The sequence below is a fragment of the Mytilus trossulus genome, chromosome 11 (assembly GCF_036588685.1).
Source record: "Mytilus trossulus isolate FHL-02 chromosome 11, PNRI_Mtr1.1.1.hap1, whole genome shotgun sequence".
NCBI classification, from domain to species: domain Eukaryota; kingdom Metazoa; phylum Mollusca; class Bivalvia; order Mytilida; family Mytilidae; genus Mytilus; species Mytilus trossulus.
This window is the reverse complement of record NC_086383.1, coordinates 19,124,360-19,143,102: the sequence shown is the minus strand read 5'-3', so window position 1 is coordinate 19,143,102 and position 18,743 is coordinate 19,124,360. Positions and strand designations below refer to the sequence as shown.

The 18,743-nt window shown below is 31.5% G+C and overlaps 1 protein-coding gene across 1 annotated transcript in view; it reads left to right on the top strand.

Annotated features, from left to right (window-relative positions):
* Positions 1 to 17,519, top strand: part of LOC134689809 (MAM and LDL-receptor class A domain-containing protein 2-like) — a 156,970-nt gene extending 139,451 nt beyond the window's left edge. Inside the window, exons 74-87 of the mRNA XM_063549774.1 lie at positions 366 to 538; positions 3,955 to 4,036; positions 4,401 to 4,593; positions 5,565 to 5,737; positions 6,899 to 7,012; positions 7,629 to 7,739; positions 8,183 to 8,297; positions 9,614 to 9,721; positions 12,027 to 12,064; positions 12,826 to 13,000; positions 13,488 to 13,768; positions 14,189 to 14,340; positions 15,160 to 15,316; positions 15,683 to 17,519. Of these exons, the coding sequence (XP_063405844.1) occupies positions 366 to 538; positions 3,955 to 4,036; positions 4,401 to 4,593; positions 5,565 to 5,737; positions 6,899 to 7,012; positions 7,629 to 7,739; positions 8,183 to 8,297; positions 9,614 to 9,721; positions 12,027 to 12,064; positions 12,826 to 13,000; positions 13,488 to 13,768; positions 14,189 to 14,340; positions 15,160 to 15,316; positions 15,683 to 15,741 (1,931 nt within the window). The 3' untranslated portion in view covers positions 15,742 to 17,519. The remainder of the gene's footprint in view (positions 1 to 365; positions 539 to 3,954; positions 4,037 to 4,400; positions 4,594 to 5,564; positions 5,738 to 6,898; positions 7,013 to 7,628; positions 7,740 to 8,182; positions 8,298 to 9,613; positions 9,722 to 12,026; positions 12,065 to 12,825; positions 13,001 to 13,487; positions 13,769 to 14,188; positions 14,341 to 15,159; positions 15,317 to 15,682) is intronic.
* The last annotated feature ends 1,224 nt before the right edge of the window (positions 17,520 to 18,743 follow it).

The following is an 18,743-nucleotide window of genomic DNA, read 5'->3' as shown; positions in this document are numbered from 1 at the left end:
TACTGCAATTAAATTCTAAGTTTTTCAGCAGATTTTAGAAATATACCTAAGTTATTCAATTCTTTAATATTTCTGACAGATAACAACTGGATAAGTTTGAATGTAGAAGGATTCCTCCAATAATACTTTTTTATAAGTAATATGGTTCCCTACTGACCCCTATAAATCTATAGAATGAATTTATCGCACACAGGACTTTTTATCCTGTGTTTTAAAGAAATTTAAACAAAGACACAACAATAGATGATGTCACCATTTACATTAGACACTACGTTATGAATTCCATATGAAATTTACTAAACCCCTACGGATCCATAGTGTCATTTAACAGCATTAATTAAGTATCTTAAAAATTTGTTTTATAGATACACAGATGTGTTTATCATTTTATTATCACATGTATGGCGCTAGTATCGGAAGATTGAATGTGATACGTTCAACACGTTTTACAAATCAGACAATGTTTACAAGGTCCGGCTCACAGGGAAATCTATGGTATTTCCAGAAGCTGTATATTCAACCTGGAACTAACATAAAGGTATATATAACAGGCTATTTGGTTCTCCAGTTTGAATGGTTTTACACTAGTAATTTTGGGGACCTTTATAGCTTGAAATGTTCGGTGTGAGCCAAGGCTCTGTGTTGAAGGCCGTACTTTAACCTATAATGGTTTACTTTTTATACGACCGCAAATTTTGAAAAAATTTTCGTCGTATATTGCTATCACGTTGGCGTCGTCGTCGTCGTCCGAATACTTTTAGTTTTCGCACTCTAACTTTAGTAAAAGTGAATATAAATCTATAAAATTTTATCACAAGGTTTATGACCACAAAAGGAAGGTTGGTATTGATTTTGGGAGTTTTGGTCCCAACATTTTAGGAATTAGGGGCCAAAAAGGGCCCAAATAAGCATTTTCTTGGTTTTCGCACTACAACTTTAGCTTAAGTTAATAGAAATCTATGAAATTTTGACACAAGGTTTATGACCACAAAAGAAAGGTTGGGATTGATTTTGGGAGTTTTGGTTTCAATAGTGTAGGAATTAAGTGCCAAAAAAGGGCCCAAATAAGCATTATTCTTGGTTTTCGCACAATAACTTTAGTTTAAGTAAATAGAAAATAATGAAATTTAAACACAATGTTTATGACCACAAAAGGAAGGTTGGTATTGATTTTGGGAGTTTTGGTCCCAACAGTTTAGGAATTAGGGGCCAAAAAGGGACCCAAATAAGCATTTTTCTTGGTTTTCGCACCATAACTTTAGTATAAGTAAATAGAAATCTATGAAATTTAAACACAAGGTTTATGACCATAAAAGGAAGGTTGGTAATGATTTTGGGAGTTTTGGTCCCAACAGTTTAGGAATAAGGGGCCCAAAGGGTCCAAAATTAAACTTTGTTTGATTTCATCAAAATTGAATAATTGGGGTTCTTTGATATGCCAAATCTAACTGTGTATGTAGATTTTTAACTTTTGGTCCCGTTTTCAAATTGGTCTACATTAAGGTCCAAAGGGTCCAAAATTAAACTTCGTTTGATTTTGACAAAAAATTAATCGGTTGGGTTCTTTGATATGCTGAATCTAAAAATGTACTTAGATTCTTGATTATCGGCCCAGTTTTCAAGTTGGTCCAAATCGGGGTCCAAAATTAAACTTTGTTTGATTTCATCAAAAATTGAATTAATGGGGTTCTTTGATATGCCAAATCTAACTGTGTATGTAGATTCCTCATTTTTGGTCTTCTTTTCAAATTGGTCTACATTAAAGTCCAAAGGGTCCAAAATTAAACTTAGTTTGATTTTAACAAAAATTGAAATCTTAGGGTTCTTAGATATGCTGAATCCAAACATGTACTTAGATTTTTGATTCTGGGCCCAGTTTTCAAGTTGGTCCAAATCAGGATCTAAAATTATTATATTAAGTTTTGTGCAATAGCAAGTCTTTTCAATTGCAAAGTATTGCGCAATGGCAAGAAATATCTTATTGCAAAATATTGTGACATAGCAATTTTGTTTTTAATTAGAGTTATCTTTCTTTGTCCAGAATAGTAAGCAAGAAATATCTAACTGTAAGAATTTTTTTTATTTGGAGTTATCTTTCTTTGTCCAGAATCAACTTAAATCTTTGTTATATATACAATATACAATGTATATTCACTTTTTACTACCAACTGATAAATTAAAATAATCTTTACCATTCAGTGATAACAAGCAGTTTTTTTAAATCTTAATATTTTATGATGTATTTAAATGAGTAGTAATTGTTGCAAACTCCATTAGAAATTTTAATTGAGATTAGTTTTGGAATAAGGGAAAGGAAGATGTGATTAAAAAAATTGTGTTCAATTTTCTCATTTGAAATTTCATAAATAAAAAGAAAATTTCTTCAAACATTTTTTTTGAGAGGAATAATATTCAACAGCATAGTGAATTGCTCTAAGAGAAAACAAAAATTTTAATTTCATTAAAACACATTCATTCTGTGTCAGAAACCTATGCTGTGTCAACTATTTAATCACAATCCAAATTTAGAGCTGAATCCAGCTTGAATGTTGTGTCCATACTTGCCCCAACCGTTCAGGGTTCAACCTCTGCGGTCGTATAAAGCTACGCCCTGCGGAGCATCTGGTTAAATTGTTACTTGGATGGAGAGTTGTCTCATTCGCACTCACATCACATCTTCCTATATCTATTATTTGAACTTGGAATTATTTTTAATTATGGAATTTGCTTGATTTCTTGTTTTTAAAATTTATGATAAATTTCATGTTTATTTGGTATTATAATCTTGTGAGTGGTTAATAACACTTTCCATACACTGTATTATGGTTAGATAGTGTTGTGCGCGGCACAGTACATTCTATTGAAAATACACTATTTTCTTTGTAATAGAAAGTGTTGTGCGCAGCACAGAAAATTTCAGTATAGAATAAACATGGAATTTATTAAAAAATTCAATAATAAGAAATCAAGCAAATTCCAAAATTAAAAATAATTCCAAGTTTAAATAATAGCCTTTTATATTTTTATACTCCTGTTTTAAAAAAGTGGGGCTATACTGTTTTAGGTCTGTATGTCTATCCATCCGCCCATTCATTTGGACACAATAATAAAAAATTATTGCAAGGTTTTTATTATTGCTAATAATGAAGCAAGGTGAGAATTGCAATAATTAGAACTAATATTATGATATCCATACCTGCCAACTTTTCATAATGACGATGGGGGTTTTGCGTGCAAGATGGCTGTCATGTCCCAAAAAACCTTCAAGGGGGCCTTTAAATATGTTTTAATGTTGTTTTTTGGCCTCTTCATACTTTTTTAAGCCTCAAGACATGATAAAATTAAAAATTTTGATTAAAATTGTGGTAAAAATTGCTCTTTCAAAATTTCAATTGGGAGCCTCCATGAGAGAAATCCCCCACAAATATAGACAGTTGGCAGGTATGGATATCTGATACATACATTAGTATGAAAATTTTCTTGAAATCGCAATCATTGGTCATACATTTTTGTCGATTCTTCAAATATCACAATAATTTACAGTCTATATATCTGTATGCAGATTTTATTGAAATTGTAATATTTATTCTGACATTATTGTCTATTCTTAAAAAAAAATAGCCATAATAAATAAAAGCAATGATATTAGAGATGCAAAATTAGGGCCTTTTATAAGGAAATCATATAAAATTTCTGGCTCCAAAGTTAAATAACACTTTTAAATTCTTAAATCACTTTATCAAAGCATAATATTTTCAAGGAGCCAGGCCAAGCCTTCTTTACAATTAAAAAGGTAAGGTTTAGAAGTTTCTCTTAAAATGGGGCCATTCATGAAAAAATTTCAGTAAGATTTCTAAAATAATGCAAAGCCATCCATTCCACTCACCATCCCTTTTTCTGACCCCTAATATAATATTTTTGGAAAAAATGTTATTGATTTTTTTAATTTTTCAGATTATTTTTAATGGTGTTGATGGAGATAGTTACCAAGGAGATATAGCATTGGACCATATAATGTTGTTTTCTGGTGAATGTGGTAAGTAGGATCTTTATTGAGGGGGCCGGGGGCAGGACCTTTTTCAGGACGTAGGGATCAAGTGTTTTTAAGCTAGTGATTTCAGGATTGATTCTTTTGGGATCCTGGAATTCTTTTTTCGAATTGTCCGGCTATAAATTTAATTATGCAAAAATTTAATTCTAGTTTAAAAATTCAATGAAAACTGACTTTAAAATATGATATGCTACTGTTATTTCACAGGTACATAGAAATGGGGAGCAAAATGCCATATGTTTAAGCAAAAATAAAAAAAAAAAACCAAGTCTAAATCCTTCAATTTTTGCAAATTGATATTCAAGAAAATAAAATTATAACAGGTATACATATTGTTTTTCTTCTTCAGATAATTCCACAGTTATAGATGTAAATGATGAAAATGATGATTTTGATCCATCAGTACATTTGGTCGGTGGACAAACCAGGGCTTCAGGTCGCTTGGAAATAAAACCAACCTCTTCTGGTGTATATTCCCCTGTCTGTGCAAATTATTGGGATTCAGATGACAGCAGTGTGGCTTGTCGACAGCTAGGTTATAAGTAAGTGACACTAAAGTGAATTGTCGACAGATAGGTTACAACCTACATTAATCTGATCTTCAAGAAACTTTTTTAATGAAATTTAGTGGTTTTGGAAAAAAATTATTTATTATTGTTATTTTATTTACTGAACAATTAAATTGCATAACACAACTCATCAGACTTTTTTCAATATTTTTTTTACCATTAGATGAAGGGTAAATGACCGAATATATAGCATCATAAAAAGAAACCATTTATACAGTGCCATTATATTTTTAGTTTCATGAGAACTACTGATAATTAACCAATGTGAATTATAAATTTAAAATTTTCATCCATCTTTAAGCTCTTATAATATAAAAAAGGAAGATGTGGTATGATTACCAATGTAATAACTCTTCACAAGAGACCAGATGACACAGAAATAAACAACTATAGGTCACATACAGCCTTCCATAATGAACAAACCCCATACCGAAATGACAAATGTTAAATAATGTCTTTATTATAATAAACTGTGGTAGGATTCTTGAAGCTTATGTTTTTAATTTAAGGTTTATTTCAATTATTTCTTGGGTGAGTTTGTTAGTCAGCATGACTGATCAATTATTTTTACTGAAATTGTGTCCCTTTAAAAATTCCCATTGCAATGTCAGAAGTATATAGATATAAGAAGATGTGGTATGAGTGACAATGAAACAACTCTTCATCCAAGTCATATATTATGAAATTGCCCATTATAGGTCAAAGTATAGTCTTCAACACAGAACCTAGAGCCCCTATTGCCCATACAAATGGTAAACTTTTTTTGAAATTCTGTTACAAGTTTCTTATACAAACTCTTAATGTATGTAATATATTCTATTTCACATATATTTTACTTTATCAAGCATAATCCATGTGAAACATGGAGAATAAGCTTTATTACTGAGACTTTAAAAAAAAGATGGAATAACTTTATTTCATTTTTGCTAATTTTTCTATTTTAGTAATTCAAGAACGCATAGCAAATCAGAATATGGTAAAGGAAGAAACGAAAGATCAGGGTTTGGTTTCTCATTTTTCTGTGACGGCACAGAGGCCAATCTCACTGAATGTGCTCATAGTGATGTTTCCTGCACATTGTATTCTGATATAGTGGCTATTGACTGCTCTAATACAGGTATGATATACCAATGATCAGGATCAGCTCCTTATTTTAGTCTATTAAGCATGCTCATATTTAGTGTTGTGATATTTGTTGGCTATTGACTGCTCTTATACAGGTATGATATACCAATGATCAGGATCAGCTCCTTCAAACAATGATTCATTTAACAATTTTTCAATCAATGTTAAACATGACAGTAAATAAACTAAGTATATAAAATAGAAGAGGTGGTATGATTGCCAATAAGACAACTGTCTACAAGAGACTAAATGACACATATTTGGTCATAATAAACTATCATTTTGTTCATTCGAGATTGAAAAGATGTTTACCAAAAGACATTCCAAATATTACCTGTTAGTAAAAAAAACCAAGTCTATTCCAATTTAAAATATTGACTAAAATCATTAAGCAACCTGACAACACAAAACAAAAATACAGATCTATTATGAAAGTGACCTGCAAAATGAAAACCTGTCTTGTATGCATCTTGTCACTCTTTTCCTATTCTGATGTATTAACATTTTGATCATGAATTTAGTACGTAAGTTTTTATAGTCCTTCAATGTACAGGTTTATTTGTGTAAGTAATTATATCATGTATATTGTGTTCAATAATGTCCTTTTTTTTTTTAAATATATAACATCATTATAATGAAGACTTCAATTTTCAATAACTAATTACTGTTAATTCATTATTACTTGTTGGATACTAATTTTCGTGGGTAAAGGTGAACCATGAAAAATTAATTGTTAAATGAATAACAATTTTTTTATATGCAGACTTTGCATTGTCTTATCGGGGCCTTTTATAGCTGACTATGCAGTATGGGCTTTGCTCATTGTTGAAGGCCATACGGTGACCTGTAGTTGTTGATGTTTGTGTCATTTTGGTCTTTTGTGGATAGTTTTCTCATAGGGAATCATACCACATCTTCTTTTTTATATTAGCGAAACCAGAAATTAAACATCCACAAACATGTAAGTTTTTCTTCATCCACGAAAATAATTGAATGCACAGTAGTAAGTTTTTGTGGTCCTTAGATGTATGTTCAGTTTTAACTGTATAAGTCATAAATATATATTGTGTTAAATAATCCACAACTGTGTTCAATAACTTATTATGCATGAAGCAAAAGACTGAAAAATAATCAATTCATGTTTTTTTCCCAGAATGTTTTGAGAATGAGTACAGTTGTGGTGACTCAGAATCTACATGTATATCTATGGATCTCTTGTGTAATGGAAATGTGGATTGTCCAAATTCAGCTGATGAACAAAACTGTGGTATGTGTTTGAGTGTGAATGTATATAATGTGATATGATCTGTAATATAATATCAGGGATAAACAGACGTCTGAATGCTATAGCCGTTATTCCGTACAAATGGATGCTTCAAAATGTGAAACAGGCAAAATGAACTTGTTTGTTTAAGGATGCAGGGATTCAGTTTGCCCATCAAATATTTGAATTTAACAGCAACAAAATTCCACGAAAATATGCATCTTGATGTCAAGCATTGTTCCAAATAAAAATGACATTTCAAATTCAATTGTTATGTCTTAGATTTGTTCCCTGTGTTTTAATGGAATTGAAACTATGCTTAATGTGTTTATATGCATAGAGAAGTATTATATTATAAAAAATGACTTTACAATGAACAAACCTTATTTACAGTATATCTTTTTGTATAAAATTCTGGCCTTCTTTTACTTTAGGGGTCCAAACCCATAAAGAGCTATTTTAAACTATTCTTAACCCCAAACCTTACCATAACCCATACCTAAACCTAACACTATTCCTAAATGTCCTAACCCTAAAACCTAACCCTAACTTAAAACATCTCCTAACCTTACCATAACCATGAATGAACCTTAACTCTAAAGTTATTTCTATTTTTCAGCCACATGTGGTAGTAATGAGTTTGAATGCAGTAACCATGAATGTGTACCACTAATGGAACGTTGTGATGGAGTGCCACAGTGCTCAGATAAATCAGATGAATTTAGATGTGGTATGTTTACCTATATAGAATATATTAAAAAGATTTTACTATGTCAATGATTGTTTTAACAATTATATATTCAAGGAAACATACATAGCTGTATGTCGATTTGAGGGAAAATCTCAATAAATTAAGGCAGTACATTACACTACAGGCAGATAACTCTGTAAAAATAACTGCTACAGTAGGAATCATCATGCTGTTTGGTTGTTGGTGGGTTTTTTTTTTTTTTAAGATTTGTCATGCTGGCATTGGGCTTTTAATATCTAAATAAAGGTAGGTTTTGCTCATTGTTGAAAGCCATAGTGTGACCAATAATTATTAACATACTTCTCCTGTGGTCCGCAGTCAGGATAGTTGCCTGATTGGAAATCATACCACATCTCCTTATTTTTATATAAAAGTTTAACAGATGGTATACTTATTTTAGTCATTCTCTTTTTCTTTTTCAGTAAAGCGACAAGACAATGGCCAAGTCTCAGTATATACAGATGGTGCTTGGACGACATTGTGTTATTTAAATGATCAGACACTAGCAGAATATCTCTGTAGCATCACTGGATATGGGTAGGTAAAACACACACAAATACACACACACATACACATATCAATATACACAGATGGTGCATGGACAACATTGTGTTATTTAAATGATCAGACACTAGCAGAATATCTCTGTAGCATCACTGGATATGGGTAGGTAAAACACACACAAATACACACACACATACACATATCAATATACACAGATGGTGCATGGACAACATTGTGTTATTTAAATGATCAGACACTAGTAGAATATCTCTGTAGCATCACTGGATATGGGTATGTAAAACACAAACACACACACACATCAGTAAATGCATCTGAATGTCATGTGGTCATAATGTTAGTTAAATATCACTATCACTGCGATTGGTTAATTAACAAATATTAATGTGTTGAATTCATTGTACATGACACTCTAAGAAAGACACTATATAAACTAGAATAACAATGTCTAATCAAGGCAAAATAGCAATTGTAATTGAGAGGGTCTTAGAAAAATTCAATTATTTGAGATGCTTTAATTGATGCAACAAACTATCTTTGAAACAACTATTTGGGGTTAACCTTGTTTGAGTAATTATTTTCGAATAATTCTGACCTAAAATAAATCAATAGACCACTTTTGAGTTTGTCCGTCACCGAAAAAAATCATCAATTATGCACACTTTTATGACATTTACCAGATAGAAGGGATCGCTTGTACCCCTGCACTATAATTGTCTAAGTGATAGTCATTGTGTAGGATAAACTAGAAATGATATTTGTTTTGTAGGTACTTAATCACAATTCGGTAATGACAGCAGTGCTGAATGACAATTATGAGAATTCAATTTGCCGAAAAATTCGTGCAATTTAGCTTTATAGTTTTCCAACCTTTCACTCAACATTCGAATGGAAGTGACTATGCCCCTAAACGCACGAATGATGTTCATCAAAACCAAAATTTTTGACGGAAATGCATCTATCTTGAAAGTTGTCCATTGAAAGGTGTTTTATCAACTTTTTAACAAAGGTTATCTGTAGTGAAACCTGGACTTTAAAAAATCCAGATTCGGAGTTATTTTTTAAAAGTATTTAATTGTGAATATCTTTGTAAGTGAATTGCGACCATAAAACTTTGTAGTACAATAATCATATTCGTACTCAGAAATCAACCAATCAAAATACTGAAATTGGTGTTTCTGTAAATAACAAATTTAGTACTCTGAGTACAGAGTAAAGTTGTAACACTGAGGACCCAGGATACATAATCTGTATTCTAATGATAAGGAATCTTACTTACATCTATTGAGGTTTTTAGTCAGTGTTAATTTTTACATTTGTTTTATTTTAAGACCATACAGTAGTTACTCTGCTGGAGCCTCAATAACTGATGGGTTTCTGGCACAGTCTGCTGCCAATCCTAATGGTATCATCACTAACTATGTGTTAAACGCTCAAATGTAAGTATGGAATGTGGTTACTATGGATTCATTTTTATTCGTTGGAAACAATTTTTTTTGCATTTCGTGGTTACAATTAAACGAGGAATTTCAATCTTCAAGAAACTGCAAGTTTTCTATAGGGTTGTATGTAGACTTTGCCAAAACCATGAAATCAAATATCCACGAAAATGCAGGTTATCATCAATCCAGGAAAATTGGTACTCACGAAAATAAATGAATCCATAGTATATTATATAAATAACACATAGCTGAGAGGGTGATAGAATAGATTGGTACCCCGAGAAAACATTGTCAACCGCGGCGAAGCCAAGGTTGACAATGCCTTTTCGAGGGGTTCCAATCTGCTCTATCACCCTCTCAGCTATGTGTTATTTATATAATATACTATGGATTCATTTATTGGTATGACGTTGGCGTTGTCGTCGTCGTCGTTGGCGTCCGAAGACATTTGGTTTTCAAAATATAACTTTGTTATATGAAAATAGAAATCTATGAAATTCAAACACAAGGTGTATGACCATGGAAGGAAGGTTGGGATTGATTTTGGGAGTTTTGGTCCCAACAGGTTAGGAATGAGGGGCCAAAAAGGGCCCAAATAAGCATTTTTCTTGGTTTTTGCACATTAATTTTAGTATAAGTAAATAGAAATCTATGAAATTTTAACACAAGGTTTATGACCACAAAAGGAAGGTTGGGATTGATTATGGGAGTTTTGGTCCCAACAGTTTAGGAATTAGGGTCCAAAAGGGTCAAAATTAAACTTTGTTTGATTTCATCAAAAAATGAATTATAGGGGTTCTTTGATATGCCAAATCTAACCGTGTATTTTGATTCTTAATTTTTGGTCCTGTTTTCAAATTGATCTACATTAAGGTCCAAAGAGTCCAAAATTAAACTTAGTTTGATTTTAACAAAAATTGAATTCTTGTGGTTCTTTGATATGCTGTACTTAGATTTATGATTATGGGCGCAGTTTTCAAGTTGGTCCAAATCGGGGTCCAAAATTAAACTTTGTTTGATTTCAACAAAAATTTAATATATGGGGTTCTTCAATATGCTGAATCTAACCATGTATTTAGATTTTTAATATTTGGGCCTGGTTATCAAATTGGTCCACATTTAGGTCTAAAGGGTCTAAAATTAAACATTTTTTGATTTCATCAAAAATTGAATTCTTGGAGTTCTATGATATGCTGAATCTAACCATGTATTTAGATTTTTGATATTGGACCATAATAGGTAAATGTCCAATTTAAAATTTTTAAGTTTAGGTTCTTAGACCACATTCATTTTGTGTCAGAAACCTATGTTGTGTCAGCTATTTAATCACAATCCAAATTCAGAGCTGTATCAAGCTTAAATGTTGTTTCCATACTTGCCCCAACTGTTCAGGGTTCAACCTCTGTGGTCGTATAAAACTTCACCCTGCGGAGCATCTGGTTTAATTGTGTCATAATTTGATTTTCAAAAAGCCAGTATTTCATAGTGAAGTATTGTCATGAACAGAATTTTGTAGTAAAATATTGTCCAGAAGGAGGTGACAAAATTCATAGACCGGCCACGTCCACTTGTATTTTTTGTCTATCTGATGAGTTAAGCCTTTTTCAACTGATTTTTATAGTTCGTTCTTATGTTGTACTGTTATACCACTGTCCCAGGTTAGGGGGAGGGTTGGGATCCCGCTAACATGTTTAACCCCACAACATTATTTATGTATGTGCCTGTCCCAAGTCAGGAGCCTGTAATTCAGTGGTTGTCGTTTGTTTATGTGTTACATATTTGTTTTTCGTTCATTTTTTTACACAAATGAGGCTGTTAGTTTTCTCGTTTGAATTGTTTTACATTGTCTTATCGGGGCCTTTTATAGCTGACTGTGCGGTATGGGCTTTGCTCATTGTTGAAGGCCGTACGGTGACCTATAGTTGTTAATGTTTGTGTCATTTTTGTCTTTTGTGGATAGTTGTCTCATTGGCAATCATACCACATCTTCTTTTTTATATAAAGACACTATTTCATAATGAAATATTGTCCAGGACAATATTTCATTACGAAATACTGTCAGTGGACAATATATTTTATATGAAATTTTGTCTGACAGACAATATTTCATGGAGGACAATATTTTATGTTACACTATAGCTAGCCTCTTGTTCTCTTGAATTAGAGAATCTTTAGATTTAAAAGTTCCATTGGTTTTATCTCAAATATTAATTTCTTTATAATTGTATACCTTCATTACTTTGGTTCAAATGAGTAGTACCAGTGAAACCAGTTATTAAAGAAAATTTATATCTCTTTGCAGGTCTTGTAGTGCCTTATCTCTTCAGTGTGGAGACATAGGTGAGTAGAAAACGATTTCAATTAGCCGTTTCAGAATCTAAATTACTACAGGCAATTATATAAAAAAAAACTCTATCTAGTTATTGGTTGAGTTTCCATGGTTTAGGATGTTTTAAGGATGTTTGCTTGTCATGTTTTTGAATTTTTGTCAGATTTTCGAAATCCTCTGGTTTTATCCATTTGAATGTCTTAAAAAAAAAATCTTTTTATAAATCTTTTACATGTATAATTAAAAGCCATTTGTAAAAGTCTTATGAAATCTTATTGTTTTTTTAATAGTTTTTGAGAACTTTAACTGGTCAATGATAAAGCTATGAAAAATCTAGGAGAGAACATTTTACCGCCAGAATTCCAATGGCATATATCTCGAAAACAAGCACATTGACCCCTATATTTTTTTTGCTTTTTTGATTCCTCAATTTATCCCCTATCAATATATACTAGTTTTATGGAAAGTTATTTATTTTGAAACTGAGCAGCAAACATCCTTAAACCATGCAATCACAACAATGTGTTGTAAACTTTTGAAAATATTAAGCAGATTGCATTAGTATCTGAATTACACATAGACATATACATTTGTATATTGTGGGAACCAATTTTCGTGGAGTCTACATAAATTCCTATAATATATGTGTCATTCAATGAACATTTAATTTTGTGGTTCATTGTACCCACGAAATCAATGAAGATTGGTTTCCAACAAATAATAATGAATCCACAGTGCTGTACAATAGATAATCCACCTATTTGTATTACAGAATGTGGAGTTCCCTCCGTTTCCTCAACCTCCATTGGCTCGTACGTACTCTTTGGAAATGATGCCACACCAGGAGAGTGGCCATGGCAAGCTCTGTTTTATATGGATGGAAGTTCTGGATGTGGAGCCACATTAATCGACCCGTACTATGCCATTACTGCAGCTCATTGTGTGGAGTAAGTATAATACCATCTAGAGCCTCTTGATCTTCAAAGTGTCTAGTTCATTGATGAAATACACATTTGACGAAAAATTTACTTTTGGTTTTATTTGATGGAATGAGTGACTGAAATGCACTTTTGATCTTTGCAATATTGAGAAAAATCCTTTTTATTCATATAAAAAAAATCAAAATACAAGTCTAAATTATTCAATTATAACCCTGTTGCATTTTGCAATAGTTTCAAAATTTTCTGTATAATGTTTCATTGGCCCCTGAAGCCAAGTTAAAAAGTTATTAGCTTGAGATTAAGATAGTAAAAGGAAAAATAATTGTAATTGGACTAAGAAGTACAAGTTATATATATGGGTCTTCATTTTACATAATAATGTTACAAACACAAATGTATACAGGTATATTCATTTAAGTATTAATAAATGAAAGAAAAAATGTTTTATTTCTTGAAGATCTCTTTTAATTTTTTTTCAAATTTGTATTTTCAGGAGTTGGAGCAATTATATGATTCACGTAGGTGAAGTAAAAGAATCAGAAATGCTTGGAGCAAGTGATGACGGACAAAGATTGTATGTAGCCCAGGTATGGTCTCACCCAGACTACCGGGGATCCAGTAATAGTTACCTGTCAGACATCGCCATTGTAAGACTGTCACAGCCAGCAAATTATAACGCCTATGTAAGACCTGCATGTCTCGCCACAGAAGTCAAAGAAAGTTTTGATAACTGTTATGTCACTGGCTGGGGATATAGAGAAGACATTGAATTTGGTAAGTTTGATTTTTCAACTGTAGTCCCTAAGATCAAAGGATTATGTGGTATGGGCTTTGCTCATTGTTAAAGGCCTTAATGTGACCTGTAGTAAATTCTGTGTAAATTGGTCTCTCGTGGAGAGTTTTCTCATTGGCAATAATACCACATCTTCTTTTTAATAACTTTAATTTGGATTCATTTATTGTTGTGGATACCAATATTCTTCGACTGAGGAAAAAATAAATGTTCTTTAATTTCTGGGTTTTGCCAAAGTGAATTTTAAGTCTATATACAACCTTATACCAAATGTACCAAAATATTTAATTACAATGTAAGATAATCTTTATGAAACAAATACCAATATAAATTTCCAAACAGTTTTTACATTTATAAGAAACAAAGATTTTTTTTTTAATATTTATATATTTTTTTTATAGCTCCAGTGCCAGACCATCTACAAGAAGTTAGAGTAGACATCAATGTAGATGTAGACAGATGTAATAAGAGTATTCAGGCTAACTTAAATATTAATGTACCTGTGACTGGTATCTGTGTAGAGAACAAGAATCCATACTCCCCATCCTGTCATGTAAGTAATAGAGAGGTGAAATATGATAGAGGGTCTGACAGTGTTCTCCCCAGATATTTCACTTAGCATCCTGGTAAACAGGGGAAATTGAAGTACCATCTTGTATCTAAAAATTAAAGCATCACATCCATAACATAATCTATGTGAAAATTACTTCAGATAGCATCACTCTCAAGAATTATAGCATCACATTTAAGATTATAGCATCACATTGCCATGATGCTAAAAGGCCCAGGGGAGAACACTGGGTCATTAAAACTCACTAGTTGAAAATAAAATGACAACAACATGATATGGCTAAAAAAGAAAAGAATAACACACAAATAATAGTTTTTAAAAAAACACAACATAGAAAACTAAAGACAGAGCTTAGGAAGGGTTGGCATAGCTTCCCTGTGAGCAGCTGAAACCTCTATTTAGGAAATCATCATTAGAAAAACAAGCCCTGTAATATTGTATCAACTAAGAAATACATACTCTAACTCAATGTATTTTTATGTTGTGAAAAAATTTGGAAAATAATTTGCTATAAAATCTTTTGTTCAAGTATTGTAACAAAAATTGATATATTAGTATATATTGTTACTCCAAATTGGATTCCTATAACGAAATTCATTCTCCTGCCATTACATCTAGCAAGTATGATTAAGGCTGTTATCCTAATGCTAGCAAGTTAAAGGTTCGGTTAACTTCCTCATCTATTGATAGCAGATGTCAATCTTGAGCAAACATTTATACAAACAAAGCAAACAAGTAGACCAAGCCTTTAACCTTCTAGCATTAGGATAAAAGCTTTCATGCTACATATTTTTATTCCAGGGTGATTCTGGTGGTCCATTAGTATGTCAAAATGAATATGGACGCTGGGAGTTAGTCGGTGTAACCAGCTTTGGGAAGCCTTATTGTCGTGGAGACCAAATCCCAGCTATCTATCAGAGCGTACCCTATCACATAGACTGGATTATGGAAAAGACAGGTAAAGTTATAAATAGGATTACTGTGGATTCATTATTATAATTGGAAAACAATTTTCATGGAATTTGTGGTTTCCTGAGAACCATGAATATCAATGTCCAACGAAATACACATTTTTCTATAGGAATTTAAGCAGACTTTGGTCAACCATGAAATCAAATATTGAAGAAAATGCAAGTTTTAATGTTTATTAAAGATGCTAAAATGTATATATTTTATTAGAATAACAAGAATATAGACAGTAAATTTGTGCACATGTGTCAAACATATTTTATGCTAGTTAGAACACGGCTTTGTTTACAAGGCGTAATAAGGACGTCCTATTAGAATCCCACATCTCAATTAATTGACTTTTGATCTTTTTTAGGTATACAGATAAATATGGCAAATAGACCAACACCTCCACCTATGCCTGATCAACCATAGGTGCCTGGACTGATGGACAATATTTTGTACTTCCTTAAACCAAAGATATGATTTGCTGTTTCTTGCAATCAAATATTATACATGAATGTACCATTCTAATTTTGGTATTTAAAAGGCGTGAATAGAATGAACACTGACTTATATTATTGCTTTTTCATGAAATTCTGACAGTGCCATTGTTTCTTTTTAGTTAAATATGTATAAATGTACTACTATACTTTTTTTTTATCATTTTTATGAAATTGAATACTGTGTATTTATTATTATTTTTGGGGTACCAATTTTTGTGGATATAGATTAATCATGAATAAAAATGTTCAACAAGTGCTAATTTTCTATAGAATTGTATGCCAAAATTACCAAAACAACAAAATCAAACATCTACATAAATACAATATTTCCCTAATGAAAACTGGTACCCACGAATATGAAGAAATCAGCAGCTTCATATTAAATGCCATATACTCATTAGGTTATTAAGAGGATCAGCATTCATTTTTGTATCTATATATTTTTATTTCAAAAGAAATTATTAAAAATTTTGTTTCAGAATTCAACCCATAAACTATATAAAAGTCATCAATTTTGGTTTCTTATTACTGGTTTAAAATCATACTGTATCCAGTTCTGTTCATTGACGATTATGCTGTTGGGTTGCTGTCTCAACTGTTTACTTGTTACTCCATGGATTTTGTTTATTAATTTACCTATAGCTACTTTTCAAAAGATTGTTGCAAAAAAACCTTTAAAAAATGATGACTCGTTAAATGAATAATCAAAACATTTAGAATAATAACTCCCAGCCCAAAAGATCAAGGAAATACAGGCTAGATATTCCCAAAATATGCTTGTTTATGTTTAAAACACATTTCGTGCAATCTGCTAAAGATTTTTTTGAAGGTAAAGGTTTAAGATGTAATTTTTTTTATTTTACCATTTCAAATGACTTATTAAAGGAATGAATTTTGACAACACTATCAGGCACAAATTGTATGATAATTTATTTAAACCAGTTCCAACACATAGAATAAGAGAAATATAGTTATTCTTCAGATGTAATCGAGACTTGTTAAATACATGTAGTATAGTAATTTATTAAAAAAGGTTTTAACATTACAGTATACCAAACTTAGCCTCTTGTTAACTATGCATTGAAATCAAACATAAATCAATCAATCAATTAATCAAGTTTTGTTTATCTGACTTTCTTAAGCTGATACCTAACACTACAGGGAGATAACTCTGTAAAGTCAGCTAAACGTTTTAATTACCTTGTGTTTTAAAAAGATATTAAGCATCCCAATGATCAAAATTGGTGTTTGTCAAACTGCTATATAACCAGTGTAATTTTTCTGACAAAACGGTTAGTTCAAAATTTTTGAAATTTTTATACTTTTGTTAAAGGGTTAAAGTAAACACTTTGACAAAATTTTACAAAAATTAAACGAGCCAAATTAATTTCAGTGACAGTGTTGGGTACCACCTTAAGCTCAGATATATTTTTGATACACATTAATTATACATTTGAAAGAACATTTATTGGCTGCATATGCCAGTGGCTATGTCAGGAAAACATCAATCAATCAAACTAAATGTACCTCTTTATGTATTTTAACCTTGTACATTATATGATTCAACATGGATTCTTTGTTATATCATTTATTGTTATGTATACTGGGCTGGTCCCAGTTTGTTCTCATTTTTTATAGTGTGTGAAAATTTTATATTACAGTTATACTCCAAATATATATTTTAATAAAAAACCAATCATATTCTTATCAAGCTTATTTTTATGCCCAACCTAGGGGCACTATGTTTTCTGACTGTGCTTCTGTTTGTTCGCTTGTCTGTCTATCTGACCCGGCTTTGTGCTGAAGTTTTTGGTCAAGGTAGTTTTTGATGAAAAAGTTGAAGTCCAATCAACTTGAAACTTACTACAAATACTCCCTAGTATATGATCTTTCCAATATTTTGGCCAAATTAGAGTTTTGACCCCAATATCACATTCCACTGATCATAGACATTGATTGTGCAAGTGAGTACTATGAACACATTCTTGTTTAATCATTGAAATTAATTGAATTTGTATGTGTCAAATAGACAACAACCTGACGAAATAGCAGAAAACAACCCATGGCCTACAATGGGTCTTCCTCATCCAAAGCTCTGATACAACAGCTTTTTGGTGTACTTTTGGTCCTTTTTCGTTTATAGGCTCTTAAGGTTAAGTTTAGTTCATGCTAAGAGTTAACACAAGAAGCACATGCACAGATAGAGGTCACTCGGTTCCGAGATATTCAAGTATAATTAAAGAAATTTATCAGAAGATAATGATGAAAAAAGGGTGGACATGTTAACTCTTAGCATAACTATTGGTTTATAAAAATTTTAATCAAATATCGTCTTATAACTTAGCCTCATTTAATTTAACAATTTTTATAAACCAATATTATGCAAGAATTCCCATGAGATTTGAGAGCCAATTTATAGATGTTTTGTAGGATTACAATAATGTATTGAATTCCCAAATTACTATAAAATTATTTAAAGTTTGGTACAAGAGTTACTATTTCAATCATACTCGCAGTAACAATCAGCTGACAATTAGTTATATATATCTATGACTGTTTCAACAACATACGGATACCATTATAACTGTAGGCAACAAAGCTATATCATAATATGGATTTTGGTAATGATAAAGACATTTTGAAATAATATTTTATTAACTTATATACATCATGACCATTGTAACAGTATAAGCAAAAACAAAACTATTTTCCACGAAGTACTCGTACACTATAGTTATCATTGTAAAATTGCCTAAAAGTAGACTCATTTGTCCATCCTGCTGATTTAAGAATAGAATTTACTGACACCCCAACTCTAAGTGCTGCTGATGTAGTAGCTCCCCTAGTACTGTGTGTTTTAAAAACAGAAGTATTTACACCTTCAAGCTTTAAAATCAATTTGATCAAATTAATAAGAATAGAATCAAAACT